We start from the raw sequence: 23,962 nt of genomic DNA, 5'->3' as shown, positions 1-23,962 counted from the left end.
AGGGACATAAGTGGCTTGTTTCCCTCCCTATCCCCTTAGAAAACATTTGGAAAATAAAAGAAAATCAAGTTGGAGCTGCCAAACTCAGCGGGAGGGACAGCTAAGAATGAAACTAATGCCAACCACAAAGTTCCAAGGCTAAAGACCTCCATTAGTGGCCAACACTGCACACAAGCCTTTCTCCTCTGGACAAGGTCTAGGATCTTCAGGATCCAGTTAGCACTTTTCTCACAAGGAAGTGGTGAAAAGAAACAACCATTCAAGAGTGGCCACCTTCTAACCTCCCACTTCACGCCCTGGCTCCTCATACTTGCCCCTCCTGTAGAAAAAGAAAAAAAGAAAAAAAAAACATATGTGCGAAAGTATGTGTACTCTAAAAGTCAACTACTACTAAGAACTGTGGGCTTTTGGATACAAGGGATACACCAACAGCTAATGCTCAGATGCAGACCTTTCCTCCTCCCTAGCTTCCAGATTCTTCCCCCAGGAGACAGAAGGCTTCTAGGGAATCTAGCCTGACTCAAGGGAGGGAACAGGAGAAGAGATGCCTTCAAATCAATTCAGCAGCTATTAAGCACCTGCAAAGTGTGGGGCAGGGTGCTGGGCACTGAGAATACAGAGATTATGACAAGCCCCTACTTCAAAGCGTTCCCCATCTAGTAGTGAAAAGATGTAATTATTGGATCCCAAAGAATGCAGTGTGTGCTATATCCACCCTGAAGCTCCCAGTCACCTTTCTCTTCAAATAAAAAGTTCCTTTGGAGGCTGGGAGGAGAAAAGAAACCAAGATACCCTCTTAGCACTGCCTGGTTCTCCACACTAAGCACCTTCTTGTGCTCCTGGGAAGACTGGGAGCAAAGCCCTCTTTCCAATCATAAAAGGAATTTATTCTCTAATTGGGGTGCCACATACAAAACAGTGGGAAATAATAGAAGACCACACTGTGATATGGTGCCAGGGCTTACAAGAGAGTTTGGGGTACTCTGAAAGTACAGGAGCAGCAAGGGCTGGGACCTAGCCAGATGTAAAGGCCATCCAGCTGAAGCAGGAAGTGGAGAATCAGCAGTCTTCAGTTCCAAAGCACCTTGCCTTGGACACAAGGCAGGGTCCCAGCCCAGCATTTCTATATGGAACTGAGGAATGAAGTCACCAGGTCCTTGGGCTCTTACTCACCAACTCCCTGTAATGTTTCCACTAACTAAATGCCTTGGTGTCCACAGCATTACTCACTTTCCATCCTGTCCTATCCTTTCTCTCCCACCACCACTGGTATGCAGATGCCTAGCCAGTGAACTTGAGCTCTAAAGAGAGCTGCTTACCTCCCTGGGGTCCAGTTAGTTTCTGTGAACCTCACCCCTTCCTCTAGTACTTGAAGTGGGGAGTGGCGCATAACTCCCATCTCATCCAGGCCCAATAACCAAGTTTAGAGGATGCTCAATTGAGCTGTTTGGGTCACCTTTACTTCCAGCTACAAATGGAGTGGAAATAGCCCTAGACAAAATCTCAGCTCAGCTTAGCTATATTCATGCTGTGTTGGCATGGGCATAGGCCTCCGTTTCTTAGGCTCAGTTTTCTCAGATGTAACATGGAGAGGCTTCAGTTAGGGATGTAGTTATCAACCCTGGCCCAAAATTAGAATATCCTACGGGAGCTCTTAAAAAATACTGAGGCCCAAAGCCCTAAGCCAAAACATGAATCAGAGTCTACAACATGCTTCCACAAGCTGGCCAAGACCAACTAACTGTATAGGCAAGCTGGACTTCCCCAATGGATCAGAAGGCTGTTCCCATGCAGAACTCAACACCCTACTATAAGAAGGGCAGCCCTAACAGTTAAACTCCACCTTCATTCTAGCCCTTAAGGCCACTAGGGTCATGAGTTCAAATTTCCCCCTTTTCCCAACCTTGCTTCAAATCCACAATAAAAGAATTCAAATGCATCAGCACTAGTAAATTCAACCTCACATGCTTTGACATTAAGCAAGCATTATGATCTTTCCTTCTTCTAAAAGACCAGGCTTATCTGCCATTACAAACTGGGTTTCTCCATTGCCACATCTGGTCTCCATGGCCCAACTTTAAGGACCTCACACTCTACACAATGGGAATGGTGACAAGGGAGAGCTGTTCCTCCTGCTTCCACAGCCTTTGACTGCTCTAGTGACACACTGCTTAGTGACAGTGTCACATTCCTGAGGGCTTACCAACTACTTGTGACCAGGAACTATCTGGCCAGAGACTACACTAAACTGTCTACACCTCATGATGCCATTCTATTGCCTGTTTCTGGGGGGCTGCCCAAGTACTACCTTTCCAGAGCACCTCTTCCTTCCTTACCCAGATCAGGCCAGGTCTGACTCTTGCCACCCTTGCCTGCCCAACCGTCTACCCAATTATGCTGCATAACATTTCCAAGGCCTTTCTATGAAGGGTTCTCCTCTAAGGCCAGGTGTAGCTGATCACTCCCAACCTCTCAGAGCTGGCAGAGTTGCCTTTTGGCCCAGTATCCCACAGAATGAGAACATTTCTGAGATGTGTGCCACAATCCCCCTAACCCAAGGTGGGGCAGACCAGCCTCCATTGTTGAGGGAATGTAACATCTCTGAATAAATCACAGACTTGAGGAGCAGGAATGGCGCTCAGAGATTAGCCAAACCAACTCCTCGTAGAACAGACTGTGGTCCCAAAAGGGGCAAGGGCCTGGTCAAGACTGCCCTGGGAAGCTAGCAGCAGAGCTCAGACTAAACTCCAGCTCTCCAACTCCAGAAGAGTGCTCTTTCCACAATTCCCCAGTACCTCTTCCACTAACGCTCCAACCAAGGTCCAAACAAGACTCTACATTAGCTAGGCTGAAGCAATCCCCAAACAATTCTCACTTCCTAACAAGCAACATCTATGTGTCTAAGAGCAAGGTAAAGCCAAGTAAGTTATTGGCCCAACCAGGTGGAAAGCTCAACTAGCCTTGAAGGCAGTGGTCTGACATTAGCAAGAAGGGTAACATACGAAGCCAGATACAAAACAAGTGTCAGGCCAGGCCCCAAGCAAGCAGAACACAAACATGACAGGTGGACATCCACACACAGATCCCAACTACTACAATTCTCTCTAAACTTTATTCTTCACTCATGATCTTTTAGGAGAGACTAAAGGGATGTTGAGCAACTATTAGAACAGGGGAAGGACCTGATGTTTAAAGCTGAAACTTCTTTTCTAGTCTCAAAACTCTGGCCTAATCATGACTAGAGCTTAAGTCCAGGCCTTTATGAAACAACACTCATCTCCCCTTTCTACACCCCCTACCCCATGCAAAGTCTAAAACCAAAGTCTAATGTTTCCCACTGAACTCTTGTGCTCCTTATCCATTAGCTGAGTGATTTCTGCAGTCACTTAACCTCTCTGAGCCTCAGTTTCCCCATATGAAAAAGCGGGGGTAGTAATTCCTAACCTTAAATTCCATATATATGTGTTAGCATATGGTATTTGTCTCTCTCTTTCTGACTTACTTCACTCTGTATGACAGACTCTAGGTCTATCCACCTCATTACAAATAGCTCAATTTCATTTCTTTTTATGGCTGAGTAAATATTCCATTATATATATGTGCCACATCTTCTTTATCCATTCATCCGATGATGGGCACTTAGGTTGTTTCCACCCCCGGGCTATTGTAAATAGAGCTGCAATGAACATTTTGGTACATGACTCTTTTTGAATTATGGTTTTCTCAGGGTATATGCCCAGTAGTGGGATTGCTGGGTCATATGGTATTTCTATTTGTAGTTTTTTAAGGAACCTCCATACTGTTCTCTACAGTGGCTGTATCAATTTACATTACCACCAACAGTGCAATAGGGTTCCCTTTTCTCCACACCCTCTCCAGCATTTATTGTTTGTAGATTTTTGGATGATAGCCATTCTGACTGGTGTGAGATGATATCTCATTGTAGTTTTCATTTGCATTTCTCTAATGATTAATGAAGTTGAGCATTCTTTCATGTGTTTGTTGGCAGTCTGTGTATCTTCTTTGGAGAAATGTCTATTTAGGTCTTCTGCGCATTTTTGGATTGGGTTGTTTGTTTTTTTGTTATTGAGCTGCATGAGCTGCTTATAAATTTTGGAGGTATGCTAACACATATATATGGAATTTAAGGGAAAAAAATGTCATGAAGAACCTAGGGGTAAGACAGGAATAAAGACACAGACCTACTAGAGCATGGACTTGAGGATATGGGGAGGGGGAAGGGTAAGCTGTGACAAAGCAAGAGAGAGGCATGGACATATATACACTGCCAAACGTAAGGTAGATAGCTAGTGGGTAGCAGCCGCATAGCACAGGGAGATCAGCTCAGTGCTTTGTGACTGCCTGGAGGGGTGGGATAGGGAGGGTGGGAGCGAGGGAGATGCAAGAGGGAAGAGATATGGGAACATATGTATATATATAACTGATTCATTTTGTTGTAAAGCAGAAACTAACACACCATTGTAAAGCAATTATACTCCAATAAAGATGTTAAAAAAAATAATTCCTAACCTGCCAACTGGAGAGAGTTAATGAATATCAAATGACATAATAATAATAGTGGTAAAAAGGGTTTTGACAACTACAATGCATATCACAAATGTAAAGATTATCAGTATTTGTGTTGGGGACGTTTTTTTTGGTCCAGACATGGGTGAGTACAGCTAGGAACACTGAAAAATAATTGCTGGGCAATGCCAGCCAACCTATAAAGGGATTCCTTCAATTCACATCTGACAGGGCCATTTTAAACAGGGAACTACTTGGACAACAGGCAGCTACCCTCTAAACTTATAACTCCCTCCCAGATTCCTAACCAAAAAATTCCCTTTTCTGGGCTGCTCAACAGCTAGAGGTTCCAGCGGAACTTGCCCAGAGAGGTCTCTAGTAGTTCTTTCAAGATTTCTTCAGTCTTGTCTCTTTCTGACAAAGGCTAGATCCCAGCAGGGGGGGGCGGGATTGAGAACTGTTCCAATCCTCCCTGGAATAACAGTCCATATAGGGCAATCTCACACATGGTCTTTCCTAGCTCCATCCTTTGAATGGTTGCCTCTCTCCCAATCCCAGTCTTATAAATTTGTCACACCTGCCTGAGTTCATAGGCTGGAGGGATGGTCACAGAGGGCATAAATGATCTGCGAAGTAGAAGCCCATCATTTTCCTTGCTCCAGAAGCCAAAGTTCACCATTATTCTTTTGGTTAAGGTGAGTTATCCACATCAATGTAAGAATAATACCCTGTGGATAACTCAGCAGTAGCAATCTAACCACTTCACTTCGAGTTTTTTTTTTGGAAATATTTATGTAACTAACTATGTCTTGTTTGGACTATCAGAAGAGCCAAGGGAGTTTGCATTCCCTGGGCTCATATGGCTTAAGACAGGCAGTCCACACATAGCTAGGAGAAGAATGTTTTGTTATGGATAGTTGAGAGCCAATTATATTTCAATGCATCATTCGTCCCAAATGGTCTATAAATGATCTGTTCCACAGAAGTGAACTTTTCCTGATAACTGAGGCTTACCCTTTTAAGGATCATAACCATTCTTAATGGTGAGGTGAAAGCCTTTCATCCACTGAACACATTTTACTGCTTTTGTCAACAGAGGGTGAGAAAATATGATTTACACTTCTCTGAGCACCTGAATCCTATATGCTTGATTTTCTATAGAACTAACATTCGAGGGCTTTTTAATGTATTCTTATCCAAGTTTCCCACCAGCACTGAGGATTATCATCCCCACTTTACCGATGAAGAATGGGAGGTTAAGGAACTTCCAAAAGGTCACACAGCTAATATGTGTTGAAACACATATCTTCCTACAAGCCTGACCTACAATAAATTCCTGAAGATACTTTGGATCCAAGCCTTCTCAAGTAGTGCAAGGAATTCTTTAAAATGTCATTCCCTTGCCCTTTTTAGAGTCTGACCTCAGAACCTTGCTCTCCCTGCCCCACAAGGATTCAGAAAGCTCCAATCACTCAATTTGCAGGCAGCTTCCTGTTTGTCTAAAGGGGAAAGAATAATGCCTGCAGTGGCCTGTAGTAGGCCTGGCCTAATCAAGGTCAACCTCTGGCGGCAGAGGCTCTAGGATTAAAGGCTGGGCAAGCATAAGCTCTGCTCCACCCACCGTGAAAGTCTGGGAACTAAGAAGACAAGAGAAGGGTGGGGCATGCCATGAGTGAGCAGAAGAGAGCCTGCATTTCTGGTAATCCTGCTTCTCCTTGCCTGTCCTGGCTTCGATCAGTACCCTCAATCTAACAAGCTTCTAAGAGTAGGAGTGGCCACTGGGCTAGATTTTTTTTAATATACTGTGTACAGCTGACCCTTGAACAACATGGCTTTCAACTGTGCTGGTCCACTTATAAGCGAGTATTTTTCAATAAAAACATACCACAGTACCACACAATCTGCAGTTGGCTGAATCTGTGGTTGGTTGGTTGAATATGCGGATGTCGAACCAGGGATATGGAAGGCCAACTGTAAAGTTATATGCCATTTCGACTGGCAGAACACGGTGGTGGTGGGGAGCCTATGACCTCCCTATTGTTCAAGGGTCAACTGTATTTATTTGTATTTCAAAAAACACTATCTTTCTCAGCTCTTCAACAGGATGCCTCAGCTATAGCTGAGCACTCTGCAAAATTCCACTTTTCTGCCACTTGGACAAGATCCCTGGTAAGTATGGGGTGAGGGGATTCTAATCCAGCTTCACTGCTCTTCTCTGGGGAAGACTGGAAAGGCATGTGCACACCAACAAAAAACACAGCTTCTTTCCTCAACCTCAGATAGCTATAGCAGCCAGAGGTCTTCTGAGGAACAGGGTTCTCAGTCAGGTACTGTTTGGAATCAAACTATCCCAAACTGGCAAAACCACAGAAGAGGGAGAGGGCCACATTAAGCACAGAAAAGTGGTTTACCCTACCACAAATCACTCCACTCAGATCACTTAGGCATGGGTGAAATCACAGCAATCTCTAAATGTGGGGCCTACTGAGCTTGAAAAGGGGAACAGCTTTCATCATCCTATCCTTCATCCCAACAGAAGGGTCCACAACTCCCTCCTTCTCCAGAAAGCCTTCTCTCTCAGGCAGGCAAGCCCTTACAATGTTCTCTTTATTTTCCATTCAATGAAGAATATGAGCCCTTTTCATTTGTGAAACACTTTTAAGTGCTTTTAAGTGTTCCACCCACTTGATAATTTGATTATTAATGAGCCCATATAGATGTTAAAATCTGATTTGATATGAAAAGATGGCCACCACATAGTAAGTTTAAAAAAACAAGTTGCAGAACAGTATGGATTTATATTATGTGTGTATTTAAAGTTATATGTGTATAAATGCATTTAAAAAGGAGTCTAAGTTCATATAACTAACTAGGTCACATAAATGTTGGTTCTCTCTGGAGAATAGAGTCAGGGCAGAAAACAGGGGATTTTGTATTTTTCAGTGTTGTTTTATTTCTCACAGCAAATACGTATTAGTTTCACAATGAAAAAACACAAATCAAAAATTGTAAAATAAATAAAGTCTGGTTTTATTTAAGTCTGCCCTACCAAAAAGCACAGACTATGTCTGTTTCTATTCTTCGTACGGTGTCTAGCTCAGCACTATAAGAACAGATGGAAAAAGTCCTTTAAAGACCAGATAACCTTCAGAGGCTCTTGCTATTTTAGGCCACCCAACCCTATCTAGTAAGCCTAAACCTATACCTCCCAAATGCTGGCCACACCCCTCTCTCAAGGGAATGTGTGGGAGGAAGAATACCTCCTATTGCTCCCCAGATTAGCCTACCTTGACTAAAACAGGCCGAATTCTGCAAAGATATGCAGTCTGGGACCTAAGGCAGCCTGGGTGATGGTGGTGGCAGTGGTGGTGACAACAGCAGCAACAGCAGAACACAGCTGCTGGGTGCCCCAACATGATGATCTACAGCATTTCCCTGCTGTCCTTCTCTGGCCCTACCCATCTCTAAGCAGAGGAGCCAACTCAATCCTTAAACCTTGGGAGTACAAACCTCTCAGGATTAGATTACACAATGCAGTCCTGCAATGCTGGCCATGCCACAATGAGCAGCACACATACAAAAAAAGTAAATTTTAAAAGCTGGGTAATGCTTCAACTTTGTACTCTAGGGCCAAACTCTGGGTTGCTTCACAAACGCAGATAGAAATGCTTGCACGGCTACCTGTTAAAATCCACTAAAAACTTTGATTTGAATATTCTCCCTTGCTGTGAACACTACTGCATTGTGTGAAGACATGGGAAAAGGGAATGGAAATTAGCTATGAACAAGCTGGTCACTCACACACAGGTAAACAGGTTCTTCAAGGCGCACAAGAGGGAAAACTCCTCCCCATTTCTTGGCACTACTTAGCTCCACTCTGCCAGGGCCCAGCTGGGTCCACATTAGGTAATTTCCAGTGGGTCCCTGAAATTGTTGTTTGGCTTTCTAGTAGACCTAGCCAAAGGAGTCTGTGCAAGACAATTCCAACTTGACAATAGTAGCTATTAATGTATTTATTCAACAAATATTTGTCGAGCACCTCCTCTATGTCAAGCACTGTGCTAGGTACTGGGGATAAAATGGGAAACTGTCCCTGTTCTCAAGAAGCTTACATCCTCAGTGGGCTAAGCTGATAGAATGAAAACAACACACTCCTGAGAGTCTTGGCTTCTGCCCCAGACTCTCTACATGACCTTGAGCAAGTCTCTTCACCTTGTTGTGTTTTATAGTTGACAAAGATCTTCCATAGATTCAGGTAATTTGCTTCTTTTATAAAACATAAAATTCTGGGGTGGATTCGGGGTTTTCAAATGGCCAGGACAGCAGCAAGAAGCCATGGGTAGTATGTGGAGAAAATAAAAGTCACACTAGATGGAGGAGAATCTCTATCCAAAGACCCTGAATGTTCCCCATGAGCTATTTGCCCAAGACAGGTGGGATGGGCAGACCTTTGAAGAGCATGTAGTCAGTGACAGACACAGAGTCCTGTCCTTCTAACAGTACATGGCTGGTTTGAGGCCAGAAGGCCTGAAAGGTGCCCAGTTTCACTGAAGCTTCTATAAATACTTCCACCTCCAGCTGAAGAGACATTAGGAAACCCTCTACTCTAGTACCACTCATTTGTTGCTAAAGAGCTGAAGAGAAGGTGGTACCTCCCTCCCCGACCACTTGTGGCCATTTTTTAGTAGGGCTGTACTGGGGCCAGTTGGAGCCATGCTGCCCAGGTAAGTGGGGAGATAGGGACTTCCCTGCATACCTCCCACTAAAAGCATCAGGTTGTGGCACACCTATGGGAATGCTTGCTCGGGGAAACTCTAGCATCTGACGTTATGGGCTCAGAAGCTTGATGAGCAACACACATAGAGCAGAACTTTAAAAGGCCAACTGGAACAAAAATTATGGGGTGTCATGGACCTACCCTCCCTCCCCTGTGCCCCACACCTCACAGAGCACTTCCAGGTGCATTAGTGCCCGAATCTTCACCATAACCCTAAGAAGTAGGGTGCTATTACCCTTTCCATTTTACAGATGGGAAATCGAGATCTGGAATGGTTTGAGAAGTCTATTCTGGTGTGTCAAGGCCAGCAAGACTCTCTCTCAGGGCTCTCCACCCTATAGATGCTAATGCATCTTCCCTTCTCCAACGTGTATTTTCTCTATTATCAGTACCTAGTATGTCCTACCAGGTGCTCATCCAACACTGTTGGATCCCTTGCATACATTACTGCTGCTTCCCCTTCTCCATGTCTGTCACTGACTATGCACTCTTCAAAGGCCTGCCCATCCCTAACCATCTCCACAACAGCCCCTTCTTGAAGCAGGAGGAGTTAGAAACTTTCAAATCCACAAGTTTACTAAAGGGGAAAGCATGGGAGCCCAGGTGGCTTCAATACCACATGGTAAGTATCATAACAGAAATTCTTACAAGGTACAGTGGGCACACAGAAGATAGTACAACTAATACTACCTGGGAGTACTAAAGAAAGAATCCAGTGGAGGTGTCATGGAGTGAGGGGAGGGGAGGAAGAGACACTTGACATTTCAAGTTGAAAGAAGAAACATATGCTAAAGCTGAAAGACATAAGCGGTATGGCTTACTTGGGGAAACTTAATCCCACAAAGCTACAGCATAGCGTACATGTGGGGCCAAGTGGGACCTGAGTCTGGAGAGAGAGCTAGGATGGAGCCTGGTATCAAAGGGCTCTCCATATATACCATGCTAAGGGGTTTAGATTTTCTCTTGTTCACATTCACTGCAGTGTTATAAATACTGGCAAATGCTGGGAGTAATCTAAATGACCGGCAAAAGGGGAATGGTTAGTAAATTATGACATAGTCATTGGACGGAATTTTGTAAAGGCATTAAAATGTTCATTTTTAAAAACTAAATAGCATTTACCTAAGTTTTTAGTGATATGTTAAATAGGGATAAAGAAGTAAGATTTTTTTATGTACAATACGATTATACCATGGAAAACTAAGGTACATATATGAGATGTGATGAGAAATACACATAAACAATAACTGCTATGTTAAAATGGTGGACTTATGGAAGATGTCTCCCTCTATTTTCTAAACTCTGTCATATGCCATGTTGGGTTTTATAAAAAGGAGAAGTATAAAAATAACCACTCTTCTTCTATTTGACTCCTCTTTCCTTCTCCCCTTCTCTCTCCTCTACCGGTTTCCCTACTCTCCCTCACCAACAGCATTTCTAATCTACCAACTGTGACTGGAATCCTTAACAACACATGTGAGGCCCCTAGGAAGGAAAGGCTGCCAGCAAGGTGGCTACTCCAAGCAGCAAGTTCCTGCATGGTCCAGAGGCCGTTCCAGCTCAATGCTGGAGAAGAATCTTCCACCCAAAAGCATTGTCCAGCTTTACCCAACTAAGTCTTCTCTGATTAAACTTCCCTAAGAACTTATTCCCAAAGGAAAGAAGACAGACGCCAAGAAGACTTCTATCTTGCCCTCACTCCAGGAGGCTCAGGGCAGGTGAAGATCACGTTCATGGCCAACTCCTAGGTGGTTGATATACAGCCGGGGATCCTTGTACAAAATGTCGGTGAGGAGGAAGAAGAAGGGTGAAAACAGATCCAGCCAAGGGCACACCATCTCCAGGAACTAGCTTATGCCTCATCAGCCTATCACTCCCTCATGGGAAATTCAGAAATCCCTCCCCTTTCATCTACAGGTCTAACACCACAGGAAGCCATATTCACAAAATGCAGGATAAGTTGAAGGCTGAACACTAGGCCTATGGCAATCTCCCTCACTAGAAATTTCTCCCCTTCGCTCCATCCAAGACCACATCACCTAGCTCTCCTGATCCAAGGGCAACAAAGGCACTGGTGACTCTGACAGAAGAAGGGGAAGGGGAGCTTAGCAATGTAAGACTCAGCCAAAAGCAATTTCATAACCCTAAGGAGAGGGATGTTGTGGGGGAAGGGAGTAGAGGAAGTCAAATCTCATTTGCATTTCAGTTTTGGTTTGTTTCTTGGTCTTCTCCTTCCCTACTGGAACAATGACCAATTCAAGGGTCTTCTATTCTTCCGGGAGTCACCAATGACCCAAAATAGCCAGCAACTTTACTCTGCAGGCTGAACTCAAAGGCCCCACCCCCAAGGCACTCAGTTAACAGTTGTCTCTCCAAGCCAGGATACCCATGGCAAGCTCTGTGGTAGGTGGATCTAACATGCCTAAGGAGAACTCACTGAAATAGAGAGGGCTACTTACACTTTGATAGCTGGGGGGGAAATGACACTCCCAATACCATTCTAAAGAGGAAAGAGCAACTTCTCCAAATAGTCACTGTTCTCTGTTCTGTTACACTCTTTCCAAGAACCTCTTACTATCTTCTTAAAGACTAGGCACAAATAATCAGAATGTCAGAAAAAGCCAATGTTCTCATTTTACAGATATGAAAACTAAGGCCCATAAAAGTGACCTGCCCAAGGTCACACAGGCAGAGACTAAAAACCAAATATCCTGATTCGGTCTGTTATTCTTTTTGTTGTACCATTTCTACTCAAAAGCATTTAAAAAAAAATTCCAGACAAGTGCTCCAAGCTGTGTCAAAAGCTAAGCTCTTCTAAGCTAGGGCTAGACAGCTCAGTACTGGAGATAAGAGGCAGAGGGACGCTGGAAGCAGCCGGCTCAGGAAAGTCAATTGAGAAGCCTAGGCAAACGAAAGGCACACTTAAAGAACTCAGCAACTGGAAGGCTTTACTTACTCCAAAGGAGTAATTTCAGATGCTGAGAGCCCAACCGCGCCCCACCCCACCCCCACACTCTGAGCCTTTCCAGGCTGAGCAAGACTACTCTTAGGCTATCAGAGATCTAAGTAAGAAGCTACAGGGAGGTGACCAGGCAGAGTAAGGAGGGCAATGAGAGATAAGAAAGCAGGGTGGAGAAATCACAGTCATTCCAAAGCTCTCTCATCTTCCTCTCTCCTTTCTCACTGGCCCCCACCCTGGCCCCAACAAAGAGCCTCACCTCCTGCTCCAAACAAAACCCAAAGAAGGAGAAAATAAAAGTTTGCAGATGGCACTATGTAAACATGAGGAAGGTGTTCCCTGTACCAAAGAAGAACAAGGCACTAGTTGAGGTGGCAAAGGCATTTGAGGGGGGAAAATATAGCCAAATAAGGCATACTTGACTGGTAAGGAATCATCAGGAAAGGTTCCAGAAGCTGACGTCGCAGGGAGGAAGCCTTTAGTCATTGGTTTCCTCTGGCAACTGGCCTAAGGCCAGGCGGCAAACTCCCAACCTTAGGAAAATGCCCAGGCTATGGTAGAAAGAAAGGCAACTAAGGCTAAATTTTCCCCAGGCCCTCTTCAGGTCCTGCTGGAGCACCTCTCCAAGTACCAGCAGAGGGGTGTAGTATAACCCTGAAGCAAAGTGGCAGATGTCCTCACCAAGCATATGCTAGATTGGCCAAGGCCCAGGTGCCAAGAAGAGTAAGGAACCTGAGGAAAAGGGCTCTACTCCAGTTATATATTTCTGATATTGTTGGTATTTTCAAGTTAGAGAAAAGAAAAATTCAAACATAAAATGTTAAGTTACTTTTGCTCTCAACAAGGGAACTTCTATGGGTTAGTCAATCTCCCAGGAATATCTGCAAGGATAATTGGAGAGACGTTTGGCTCACTTAAAACCCTTGAAGATAGCAAAGATTTGTACACCTTAACTAAAGACAACCAAATTGGCTATTACCTTGACCCCCACCCTCCAACTGCATACCACAGTTTAGTCAACCCCAGTTAAAGATTACAACAGGTATACAACAGGTATATAGGAATACTCTTGGTATACTTCATCTAACCTTCAGGCTGAGATTTCTGAAAAAGGACAGGGGTGTGGGAGGGGTGAGGGGCAGATTAGACCAAAACAGTAAGATCAGGAACCTTATCTAAATATACTTCAGTGGAGAAAAACGAGCCTTGACCTTTCCCAGGTATTTAAGGGAGGCCAGGACTAAAGATAGGGAAGGAAATGCTGACCAAGCCCGATAGGTATGCCTTATTCCCCCTCCTATCTGCCAAATAAATATCCAGGAAAGGATTTCTCAGGATTATACTTTGTTACGTATGACCAAATGCCCACATCTCAACTTTTCTCTCATTAGACCCGGATTGATACCCTGCCCACACAAAATATCTACCAAATTCCCACATAGAACGGTCCCCAGGGACAGGAAGAAACTTCAACCTTTGAAGTCACCTATCACAGGAGTTACCTGGCAAAGCATTACTACTAAGCAAACACAGTGGTAGGTCACCATACCAGTGGCCTAGGAGCTAACTCAACACTTACCTTATGCCACAACAAGCCCACTGAAAGGAGCATCAAATCTGGTTCTGTCATCAGGCACAGCTGAAGAGCTGTGCTTTGAAAGTTACCCAAAAGTTCTTTCTTCAAGTTTAAGGCCCAGATGCTCCAGCTGGGTCCTGGCCAGAAAATTCCACACTCTTCAACCTATCACAATCACACACGAAGAAATCCTCCCCTCATTTACATCCTTTCTCAAATACCTATGTCATAGCAAAGCCACTGAGAGAACTAAAAGCTGGTTTTAGGCTGCTGACCTAAAGAGAGTAATCACTAAGCTCTATTCCTTGGTTTAGCTCACATGGAAACATGAAGGAAGGAGCTGCTCACATACCCACTTGGGCAACAAAGACAACAAAATTTGTTTTAGTTAATTCACCGGATTCTGGAAAACCCAAGGTAGAGTCTCCCCCAACAGACCCCTTCAGAGGGGGTTTGCCAGTTGAGACAGGACTGTTGGCTCCAACTGACCCTATAAAAAGCAACTTGGTCTATGCTGACATGTACTCTGTGGCTTGTACAATCCACAATCCCTTCAAACAATCAGCACATCAAGCCTTCCTTCATTTCAGACAAACTCATTTTCAAGAGAACACTGGCAAAGGGCCACTTGGTTTACACCCACATACCAAAACTACATCACTGTCCCACCCAGAAAAGCCACTGCCCCCAAGTGTACACATCCTCTAAGGCCCTGTTCATGCCCCAATAAACTCCCTTCTTCTCAAAATCTATAGAAAATGTCATGTACACACTTTTGTCAAACTGTTTTTAAGTGAGTTAGCCCTAAATCTCCAGTTAAATAGGAGATCTATGAAGGCAGCAATTGTATCCTCCATTAATTTATTTGTATCCCTTATAGTAAATAGTACCTAGTAACCACTCAAATAACAGTGAGAATGCAGCTGCCTGCCTTCATTCTTACCATCCTACCTAGCACAGGGTTGGGCACATAGTAGTTCCATAAATAATAATAACTAACATTTGCATAGCACTGATTAGATAGATGCTAGGCACAGTTCTAAGCACTTTATAGGAATTGCCCTGTTTAATCCTTACAACAACCCTACGAGATAGGTACTACCATTATCTTCACTTTACAGTTGAGGAAAATGAAGCACATAAGTTAAGTAACTTGCCCAAGGCTACAAAACTAGTTGGTCACAGAGCTGGGATTTGAATCCAAGCAGTCTGGCTCTAGAGTTCGTGCTTTTCACCAGTACTCTATGTTCCCTTTCTATAAAGGCCTAAAAAGTCCTTTTTTTGGCTAGCTACCTTCATCAGCCTTGGCCTACAAAACCTAAAGGTGAGTAGTGAGGGTTGAGGCCAGGACACTCCAGTCTGTATTCAAATGGTTGCAAAGCAGAAAATAGTGTCGCCAAAGTGGAAGAAAGTACCATAATATTCACCTAGCTCAAGGAACAAGACAAGCTGGAGCACTGAGTCAGAATACAAAGAGGTCAGAGCTCAAAATTTTAAATGGCAAAGAGAAAGTGGGGAACTTGGGTGAGGGGCAGGCAGGAAGAGAAAAAAGTCATTTTCAGGCCCCAGAAGAAGTGAGTCACCCGCTGACTGAAACTTGCTACAGCAGAAGCTATTTAGGGGAACTCCACTGTGGCCATATTGTTAATGTAATCACCACAGAGCCAATTCTCTGGACGTCTGTGTCCCATGGATGAAAAGAATCATCCTTCCAAGTCAGGCAAGTCCAGTGAGAGATCACTAACTTGGGAATCAGGAAAGCCAAGTTCTCCTTTCAAAACTGTTACCGAGGGACTTCCCTGGTGGTGCAGTGGTTAAGAATCCACCTGCCAATGCAGGGCACACGGGTTCGAGCCCTGGTCCGGGAAGATCGCACATGCCGTGGAGCAACTAAGCCCGTGCACCACAACTACTGAGGCTGCACTCTAGAGCCCATGAGCCACAACTACTGAGCACGCATGCCACAACTAACGAAGCCCATGTGCCTAGAGCCCGTGCTCCGCAACAAGAGAAGCCACCACAATGAGAAGCCCACGCACCGCAATGAAGAGTAGTCCCCGCTCGCCGCAACTAGAGAAAGCCCGCGCACAGCAACAAAGACCCAACACAGCCATAAATTAATTAATTAATTAATTGGTAAGGATAATCATAGCTATCATAAAAAAAAAACCTGTTACCAACTTCATGTGATCCTGAACAAGCTGGCTAACCTTTCCAGGTATGAATATGGGAAAGAAATAACTCTACTCAATAAAGACTCTTACTGGGACGTCCCTGGTGGTCCAGTGGTTACAAATCCGCCTTCCAATGCAGGGAACGTGTATTTGATCCCTGGTCGGGGAATTAAGATGCAACATGTTGCAGGGCAACTAAGCCCGCACACCGCAACTACTGAGCCTGCGCACTCTGGAGCCTGTGTGCCACAACTAGAGAGAAGCCCACACTCTGCAACGAAGAGCTCATGTGCTGCAACAGAAGATCCCGCATGCCGCAACTAAGAGCCGACACAGCCAATAAATAAATAAAAATATATACATATATATATTTAAATAAAGACTCTTAAAGCTGTGAAGTCTAGCCTCAAGCAGGAAAACATAGCTAGTCTCCTCTCCTTACCTCCCTTCAGTGCACATATCTACTTTCCACCACACTTTACAGCCAAAGCAAAACACTTACCTTCCTGGGAAGTGCTACAAAGAATCCCAAAAGCAAGGTCAGAGCCTGAACCATCTCAATTATCTCCATACAAAGTAACCTTTGAGATGAGCTCTACATACTCAGAACCACTGCTCTTCCCAGGACCATTTTAACACTATGGTCAAGTCACCCACAGCGCAAAGGGCGAAAACACTGAGCACACTGCATCAAGTGCCATTTAAAAGGCAGACATTCAAAATTCCTCCCCTAATCTGGGACCAAGCAAGTTGGATTTTAGTCATAGCCTTATTACCAGTTCATTCTAATTACTTCTGTTTCTTGGGCTTTGGTATCCCCATCTAAAATATAAACTAAACTTAAACTACAAAGTTTAAGGCCAGCTCCTTTGCTCTGTGATTCAACACTCCTGTGAGAAACCCAGACCACTCAGAACAATCAGCTAAAAGGGAAGCTTAAGGCTAAGGAAGCTCTTGGTCATTGTAAATACAGATGCATTTGAAATGCTGCACCCCACAACAGCCAGCCTTCAGCTCATTGGTGATAGATACCTTAGGAGGTCGGTTTATGCCCACCAGCTCCTCACTGTCTACCAGTATATCTAACTACCACACAGGTTAAAAGTAAACTTGAAATATAACTCAGTAGCTTCCTGGCCTCTCAGCGACAGGCAAGGAGAAGAAATGGGGGGAAACCCAGGAGGTTTTCTGAGTGTTTGTCTGAGGCTCTTCAGTCAACCCACAGCCTTCACAATATAGTCTCAGTTGGTTTCCTTCTTGTTCCTCAGACATAGCCCACAGACATAGGCCATAGTCCGTAGCCCCAAGAGGAAACGGCCAAGAACACTCATGCCAGTGTTCGTGTCAGAGCTACTAATGAGAAAAACCAATTCCCAAGCTAGAAACTCTCTATTCTGAACCCAGTACCCAGGAAGAAACAGCACTCCAGAGGTGTAGGGAGACAAGAAGATACATTTTAGCAAGTGCTGTTGAACTTTGTATTCTCAGCATAGCCTAGCACACTGCCTGGTACAAAGAAGGCACTCAAATGTTAAGGAAAGGATGTCTGAAGGAATAGACGTACCAATGGGAGGCTTGAGGTTGTACCATCAAGGCTTTCAAGAACATCAGTACTGGAAGGGTCCCTAGAATGTATCTATTACTAGTACAGTTCTCTCATGACAAGCTGGAGAGACTGAGGGCCTGAAGAAAGACCTTGCCTAAAGGCCCACTTCATTTAGATCACTTTACTGAGGACAGGGAAGATGTTCTTCTTACATGGAAAGAGAAGAAAAATTATCAGGTCAGTGTTACCTGCCGTTTCCCAACACCCACCTACCAAATCAATGGAGTCCTGAGCTAACCCTCCAAGTGACTGCTCCTACACCACAAATCAGAACCTGAAATTGAAAAGTTTTTCAGCTCTATCAAGCATTAAATAGGAGGAGGGGGGCTTCCCTGGTGGCGCAGTGGTTGGGAGTCTGCCTGCCGATGCGGGGGACAAGGGTTCGTGCCCTGGTCCGGGAGGGTCCCACATGCCGCGGAGCGGCTGAGCCTGCGCATCCAGAGCCTGTGTTCCGCAGCGGGAGAGGCCGCAGCAGTGAGAGGCCCGCGTACAGCAAAAAAAAATAGTCTTCCTTTAAAAAAAAAAATAGGAGGAGGAATGAACAGCAAAACCAGTCAGTCACGACAAGACCACCTCCTTCACTTGACCAACAGACTTCCCCAAAAGAGATCACCTTTGTACTGTTTTTTCTTCGGGGGAAGAAGAGTAGAGTGAGGTAGCAGGGAGAAAATATCATGAGTTAGGAAAGATATACATGATAAACTCAGTTCTATCTTTGAAAGATCAGAAACAGACTGTTCCCAACCTGTAATGATGCCAATTTTCAGCAACACTAGCTGTGAAAGACCCAATCCTAGTAGTGTTGGTAGACAGATATTCTCCCTTCTGGGGACCTTGAGTTTTGAAATTCCAGTGATGGGGATTCCCAGGAAACTACAAAGGGACCTAGATATCCTGTTGCCAAGTAACACTTAGAAAAGATTTCAGAATAAATGTAGCTGTCAACTCATCTCATCCCTCTAGACAGAATTGGAATTGGAGTCAGAGAAATAGACCAGATGACCTCTAAATGTCCCTTCCAGCTCCACCATTCAGTAAAGCAATCTCCTGAGAGAAGGAAGGAAGAGAAAAGTAAGAAGAATACCCTCAAGGGCTTCCCTGGTGGCACAGTGGTTGGTAGTCCGCCTGCCAATGTAGGGGGCACGGCTTCCATCCCTGGTCCGGGAAGATCCCACATGCCGCGGAGCAACTAAGCCCATGGGCCACAACTACTGAGCCTGCACTCTAGAGCCCGTGAGCCACAACTACTGGGCCCACGCACCACAACTACTAAAGCCCATGAGCCTAGAGCCTGTGCTCTGTAACAAGAGAAGACCCCACAATAAGAAGCCTGCACACGGCAACGAAGAATAGCCCCCGCTCGCCATAACTAGAGAAAGCCTGCATGCAGCAACGAAGACCCAACACAGCCAAAACTAAAGAAAATTTTTTTAAAAGTTTAAAAAAAGAACACCCTTAAAACAAGCTATTGTTACAGGCAGCTAGATAATAATGAAGAGTTAGCAGACTTGTGATCAATACCATCTCTGTCACCCACTCATAGAGCAACCTTCCCTTCTCCAAGTCTTATATAGAGTATAGATTAGTTGGTACCTTCGAGGGTCCCACAAAGGCTCTCTTGCCACACTAGCCCCTCTCTTCCCAGAGAGCTATTCAAGGAGAAGCCTAAAGGAAATCCCCAAGATGGTTCCTGCTCTATCATCTAAACTTTCACAGAGGGCCAAGTGAACTGGAGAACCGAAGAAGTGGACAAATGCAGGATCCAAAGAGTAGTCTCTCTCACATAACCTCCATTCCTGATCCTTTGTCCACCCCTGAAGTCTACAGGCAGGGAAGGGTTAAGAGACTGATATTCTGCCTCCTATTCAGCAAGTACCACTTTAGTGCCACTCGAGTGGCTCAAGTAATGCTAGGAATGGCAGGAGAATAAACAGTCCACACAGCCCCTGTTAAAGTTTAGCTGAATGCAGACCCAGAAGCCTTCAGATACTTCAAGGAGCTGGACTCCTTACATCTGCTCACATGGATGGTCCCATCAATGACCATTTGATCACCTTTCCCCTGACCTGTTGAGCTAGAGCTAAAAACTCAGCAAACTGAAGAGGTTTTACGAAGACTGATCCTCTAACTAAGTCCCAGATTCAAATCCTAGCTTCACTACTGATTTGCTGCATCATTCTAGGTCAGTCCCTCCTATCTGTGGGTCTCAGTTTCGCCATCTATACAATGAGAACAATTGGACTTGACAATTGTGAAGAGCCTTTTCGACTCTAGTAAACCAAAAACTCAAGAACACCTTGAAAATTCAAAACCATCACGTTTTAGGGAATCCAAGAGTCCCAAAGACTTTGTGATCTAAAAAAGCTAAAGAGGGTGGGGAGGGGAAAAAAAACTTTTTTTGTTTTACAACTGTCTTATCATCATCACAAAGTATAGACAGTAGTTAATAAACTTCTTCATTCTGGCTACTAAAGCAGACTCAGGAAACTGGCAAGTAGAAGCACAGAATCCAAGAACTGGTTGGGGGGATGGGCGTGTAGAGGGGCATGTTTTAACAGATTTAAAGGTAGCTGGGTGACTAATGGAGAAAATTGGCTGTAAAAGTGAAACTAACCCTAGACAGACTGTAGATATCGTTCATATGAATGAATGGATTTGATTTTTCCACTACCTTCCCTATCTGTCATACTCCAGAAATAGCTTAAAGCACACTAGTTTAGAAGGAATAGAGAATAAGGAATTTTTTCTCTTCATTAAAGTTACTAGCTGGTATGCAGTGAACTAGAGTGTGCCCCTGGATGCCTCAGCATTGGGATAAGGAATAAGAAAAGTAACATGAGGCACTTTGTGACACCTCAAACTCTCACCAGGAGACCACACAAATGCCAACCTTGGTTACTTTGCCCAAATCATCCACTTCCTTTTATCTGAGGACCAGAAGTCCTGAGAATAGGGGCCAATTTGCTTTGAGCAAGAGAGGGGGCTCAACTTCAAAAATCCTTCACTGAGTTAGAATAGAGGGTCAATGGAATGAGCATCAAAAAGCACAGACCCCGATCTTGGTTCTGTCACCATGTGCCCTTAGGTGGTAAGTCCTTTCCTGTTAGGCCTAAATATCCTCATTAGTTGAGAGAGAGAGAGATACTAGATAGTGTCTGAGATCCCTTTCAGGTTAAGATTCTATGGTCTTAACAGGCATGATATAGTTGTTTCTCCTAAAAGTTGACCATTCCTTACTTGGGACAGGTCCCATTGCCCAGGTGGGCTCAGGAATTTCGTAACCATCGCAACATGGTGGGGAGGGAGATTAAGAGTCAGGTAGGGGGTGTAATGCTGAGACTTTTTCAGGCAGGGTCGTCCTTTGTCCTTGAAGCACCATTGTCCTTGGAGCACCACAATTCCTTGAGCCAAACAGCATAGGAAATTCTCCAAATCTGCCAGTCTATCAAAATTCAGCCCTCTCCTTCCAACACGATTCAAGTTTCAATCTGTATAAAACTACTTTCAGTATTCAAGTACTTTCAGTACCCTAGGCCTGACCTCAAACAGCTCATACTCCAATCTCTCCACAGCAGGAAAAAGATCACCATGCTGTCTTCTTTGCCACTTTTGACTGAGATAGGATGGTTTAGATAACTTTGAAATAATTTCCAGGCCCATTAAGTTGCACGTAAATGAGAGATATCTCAGGATTGAACAGGAGACATGTCACTAAAGAAAAGCGGTTGTGGGGCACAGTCTATTCCCAGAGATCCACCCACCTATTTAGGCAAAGCCACATCTGAAGAGGAGTCAAAGAGTCAACCACAGAGAGATAAAGCCAAAGAGAGGCTCCTGGAAGGATTTTTATAATCCTCTGTGATAGCAGAGACTGCCCTCCCCCCTTTTCAAAACCATTCTGTCTCACTTTGTGTGTATGTGGGGCGGTAGAGGGGGGTGTGTGGAAAAGCCCCATGTCATAAAACCATTAGCAACTGAAAAGAGAGAGATGGTAGAAGTACACACTTGTTGAAAACTTGGTGTTTTTGAAGGACAGGTTCTGGAAAGGCAACAATGACTTCGCAGTAAGGCTGGAACACAGCAATGTGGCAACTAAAGCTCAGCACACACCAAAAGAACTGGGCCCCCCACTCCTCTCTTTCAGGGACCCTCAGTCCTTCTCAAGGCTACTAGTCACTATCTCAGCTCTACAAGGCTCAGGCAGTCCTAGGGAGAGGGGTCTGGGATAACTGCATAGCCTAATCCAGTGCAACAAGTTGCCTGGCCTAAGGGACTCAAGCCAGGGTGGTCACCCAGCTTTCCTGAGCAAGGGAAGAGCCTCAGCAGCCATTTGGCATGACTTGCACAAAAGCAAGCAGGGCTCATTATTCAGGCACACCCCTCCCCCCTCCCTCCTGGGCATCCGGCCCCCCCCTAGGCCCCACTCCCAGGAGGCTTCTTCTCTTCTCAAAACAGCCAGTAGGGTGGAGACCAGATCCTTAGAAGCTACCACCACCCTAGAAAGGTGTGGCCCCACTGGAGAGTCCACACCTCACAGAATAGTACGGAGTGAATAGGAGGAAATAGAGAGCCAGTAAGTAATGGGAAAGGCAGGGGTTTGGCGAGTGGAGAAGAGGAAGAAACCAGTCTTCTTCTCCCCGACCCGCCCCCCACCGCGCGCGTCCAGCCGCCCCCAAACCGCGCGCGTCCAGCCCGCCCCGCCCGCAAAGTCTTCTTGCCTCCCTTCAGACTGGTGCCTAGTGAAGTGTTAGCGCTCCCGGTTAAGAGCAAGCGGCCTCGATGAGTATGTCCACAACTCTCTCCTCCCCTCCTAGTGGGAAACAGCTGAAGCCGCCTGGGGAGGCTGTGGGAAAGGTGAGTGGGGTTACGGGATCCGCCCTGAGCAGCTCCCACCCTCCTCCTTGCTTCTCGGTTCGCATGGCCCCTCCTGGTCAGTGGCAGCCTCGCCCCATAAAAGCGCCAATTCCTGGACTGGGGTAAGTGTCCTCCTCCGAACCAGAGTCCTCTCCCCTGCGCCCAGGGCCCGTCAGGGGTAAAAGGAGACCTTGGGCCCCCAAGGAAGCCTTCCCTACCGTGGCAATCCAAACACAAGGAACTAGAATCTTTGAAGGAAACCGGCCCGCCCGGCCCACACTTCTATCCCTGGACCCCTTTACTCGCGAGGGCGCGCCAGACCCGGACTCCACTGCCGCCCCTCCCCACGCCTGGCCTCGGCGGAAGGCGCGGCATCGCGAGCGGACGCGCGGCTGCCCAAGTCCCCGGCCGCCCAAGTTCCCGGCCATCGGCGAGGGGCTATGAGGGTCCGCAAGAACCCCCGGGGTCGGAAGCGCCCATCCCCGGCACTCACCGTCTTGGGCATGGTGGCGGAAAAGGCGGCGGAGTTGGTGAAGTTTGGCTGGGAGCTGTCGGACGGCGCTGAGAACGCAGTACACACGGCTCGGACTCCGGGGACTGGGGGTTCGGACTGGGTCTCTCGCCAGCGTCGGGGCGACTGCTCCGCTTCCTGCTAACGGGCCACGACTTCACAAACCCCACCCAGGAAAGAGCCGCCCCCGTCGCACCGCCCGCTCCTTTATGTGGCCCGGCTTCCGCACCGCTCCCCGCCCTCGCGCCCGCCTTCTAGCCGGCCGCGGGCCTCGCCCCGCCCAGCCCAGCCCTGCCCTGCCCTGCCTGGCCACACCAGCTACTCGGGGGACAGGCTGGGCCTGGGCGCCCCGGTGGGGGCTCTCACCCCTCACCTGGGCCTCCCTGCCCCTCTCCCACCCCCTTCACGGCCCCTGGCCCTCAGCATCCGGGCCATTCGGCCCCACCCCCAAGTAGGGCTGGGCCCTAGGCCGCACCCTGGAAAGAGGCTTACAGCTCTGACTGCAACTTTCCACTAATGGGGAGCTCACTACCTGTCAAAACTCTCCGTTCCTACTCAAGACGTCTCTGACTCTCAGAAAGTTCTTCCCGTGTGTATTTGAACTCCTCTGTGGCTCCGCCTATGGATCTCAGCTCTGCTCCCTGAGACAACACAAATCCTCTGCTGTCCCTAACTCCTCAGAAGTCTGAAGATCCCATATCCCCCTGAAACTTCTTTTCTCTTGGCTAAACTGCCTCAGCTTCTCCAACACTTCATCGATTCTCTTCTGTAGGATTCTATATCACTTTTCCTATCATATTTCAACCCCATCCTTGCTCAATCCTCATTTTTATCAGAATTGGGCTCCTTTTTCCCATATCTGTCTCTATTCACTTTCCTTCCTACAAATCCCAGTCTCCACTTTCTTCAAATCCTGATCCTATAGCCCCCACAACACATTCACTGATACCTGATTCACTGTCTGATAATTCCCCCAGG

At 45.9% G+C, this 23,962-nt stretch overlaps 1 protein-coding gene across 1 annotated transcript in view; it reads right to left on the bottom strand.

The window, feature by feature from the left end:
* The window catches only part of MSN (moesin), a 66,224-nt gene extending 43,109 nt beyond the window's left edge, over positions 1-23,115 (bottom strand). Inside the window, exon 1 of the mRNA XM_065901160.1 lies at positions 22,967-23,115. Within this exon, the coding sequence (XP_065757232.1) occupies positions 22,967-22,978 (12 nt within the window). The 5' untranslated portion in view covers positions 22,979-23,115. The remainder of the gene's footprint in view (positions 1-22,966) is intronic.
* Between the last annotated feature and the right edge of the window lie 847 nt (positions 23,116-23,962).

This window comes from Phocoena phocoena, chromosome X (assembly GCF_963924675.1).
Source record: "Phocoena phocoena chromosome X, mPhoPho1.1, whole genome shotgun sequence".
NCBI classification, from domain to species: Eukaryota; Metazoa; Chordata; class Mammalia; order Artiodactyla; family Phocoenidae; genus Phocoena; species Phocoena phocoena.
This window is presented reverse-complemented; position numbering and strand designations above follow the sequence as displayed.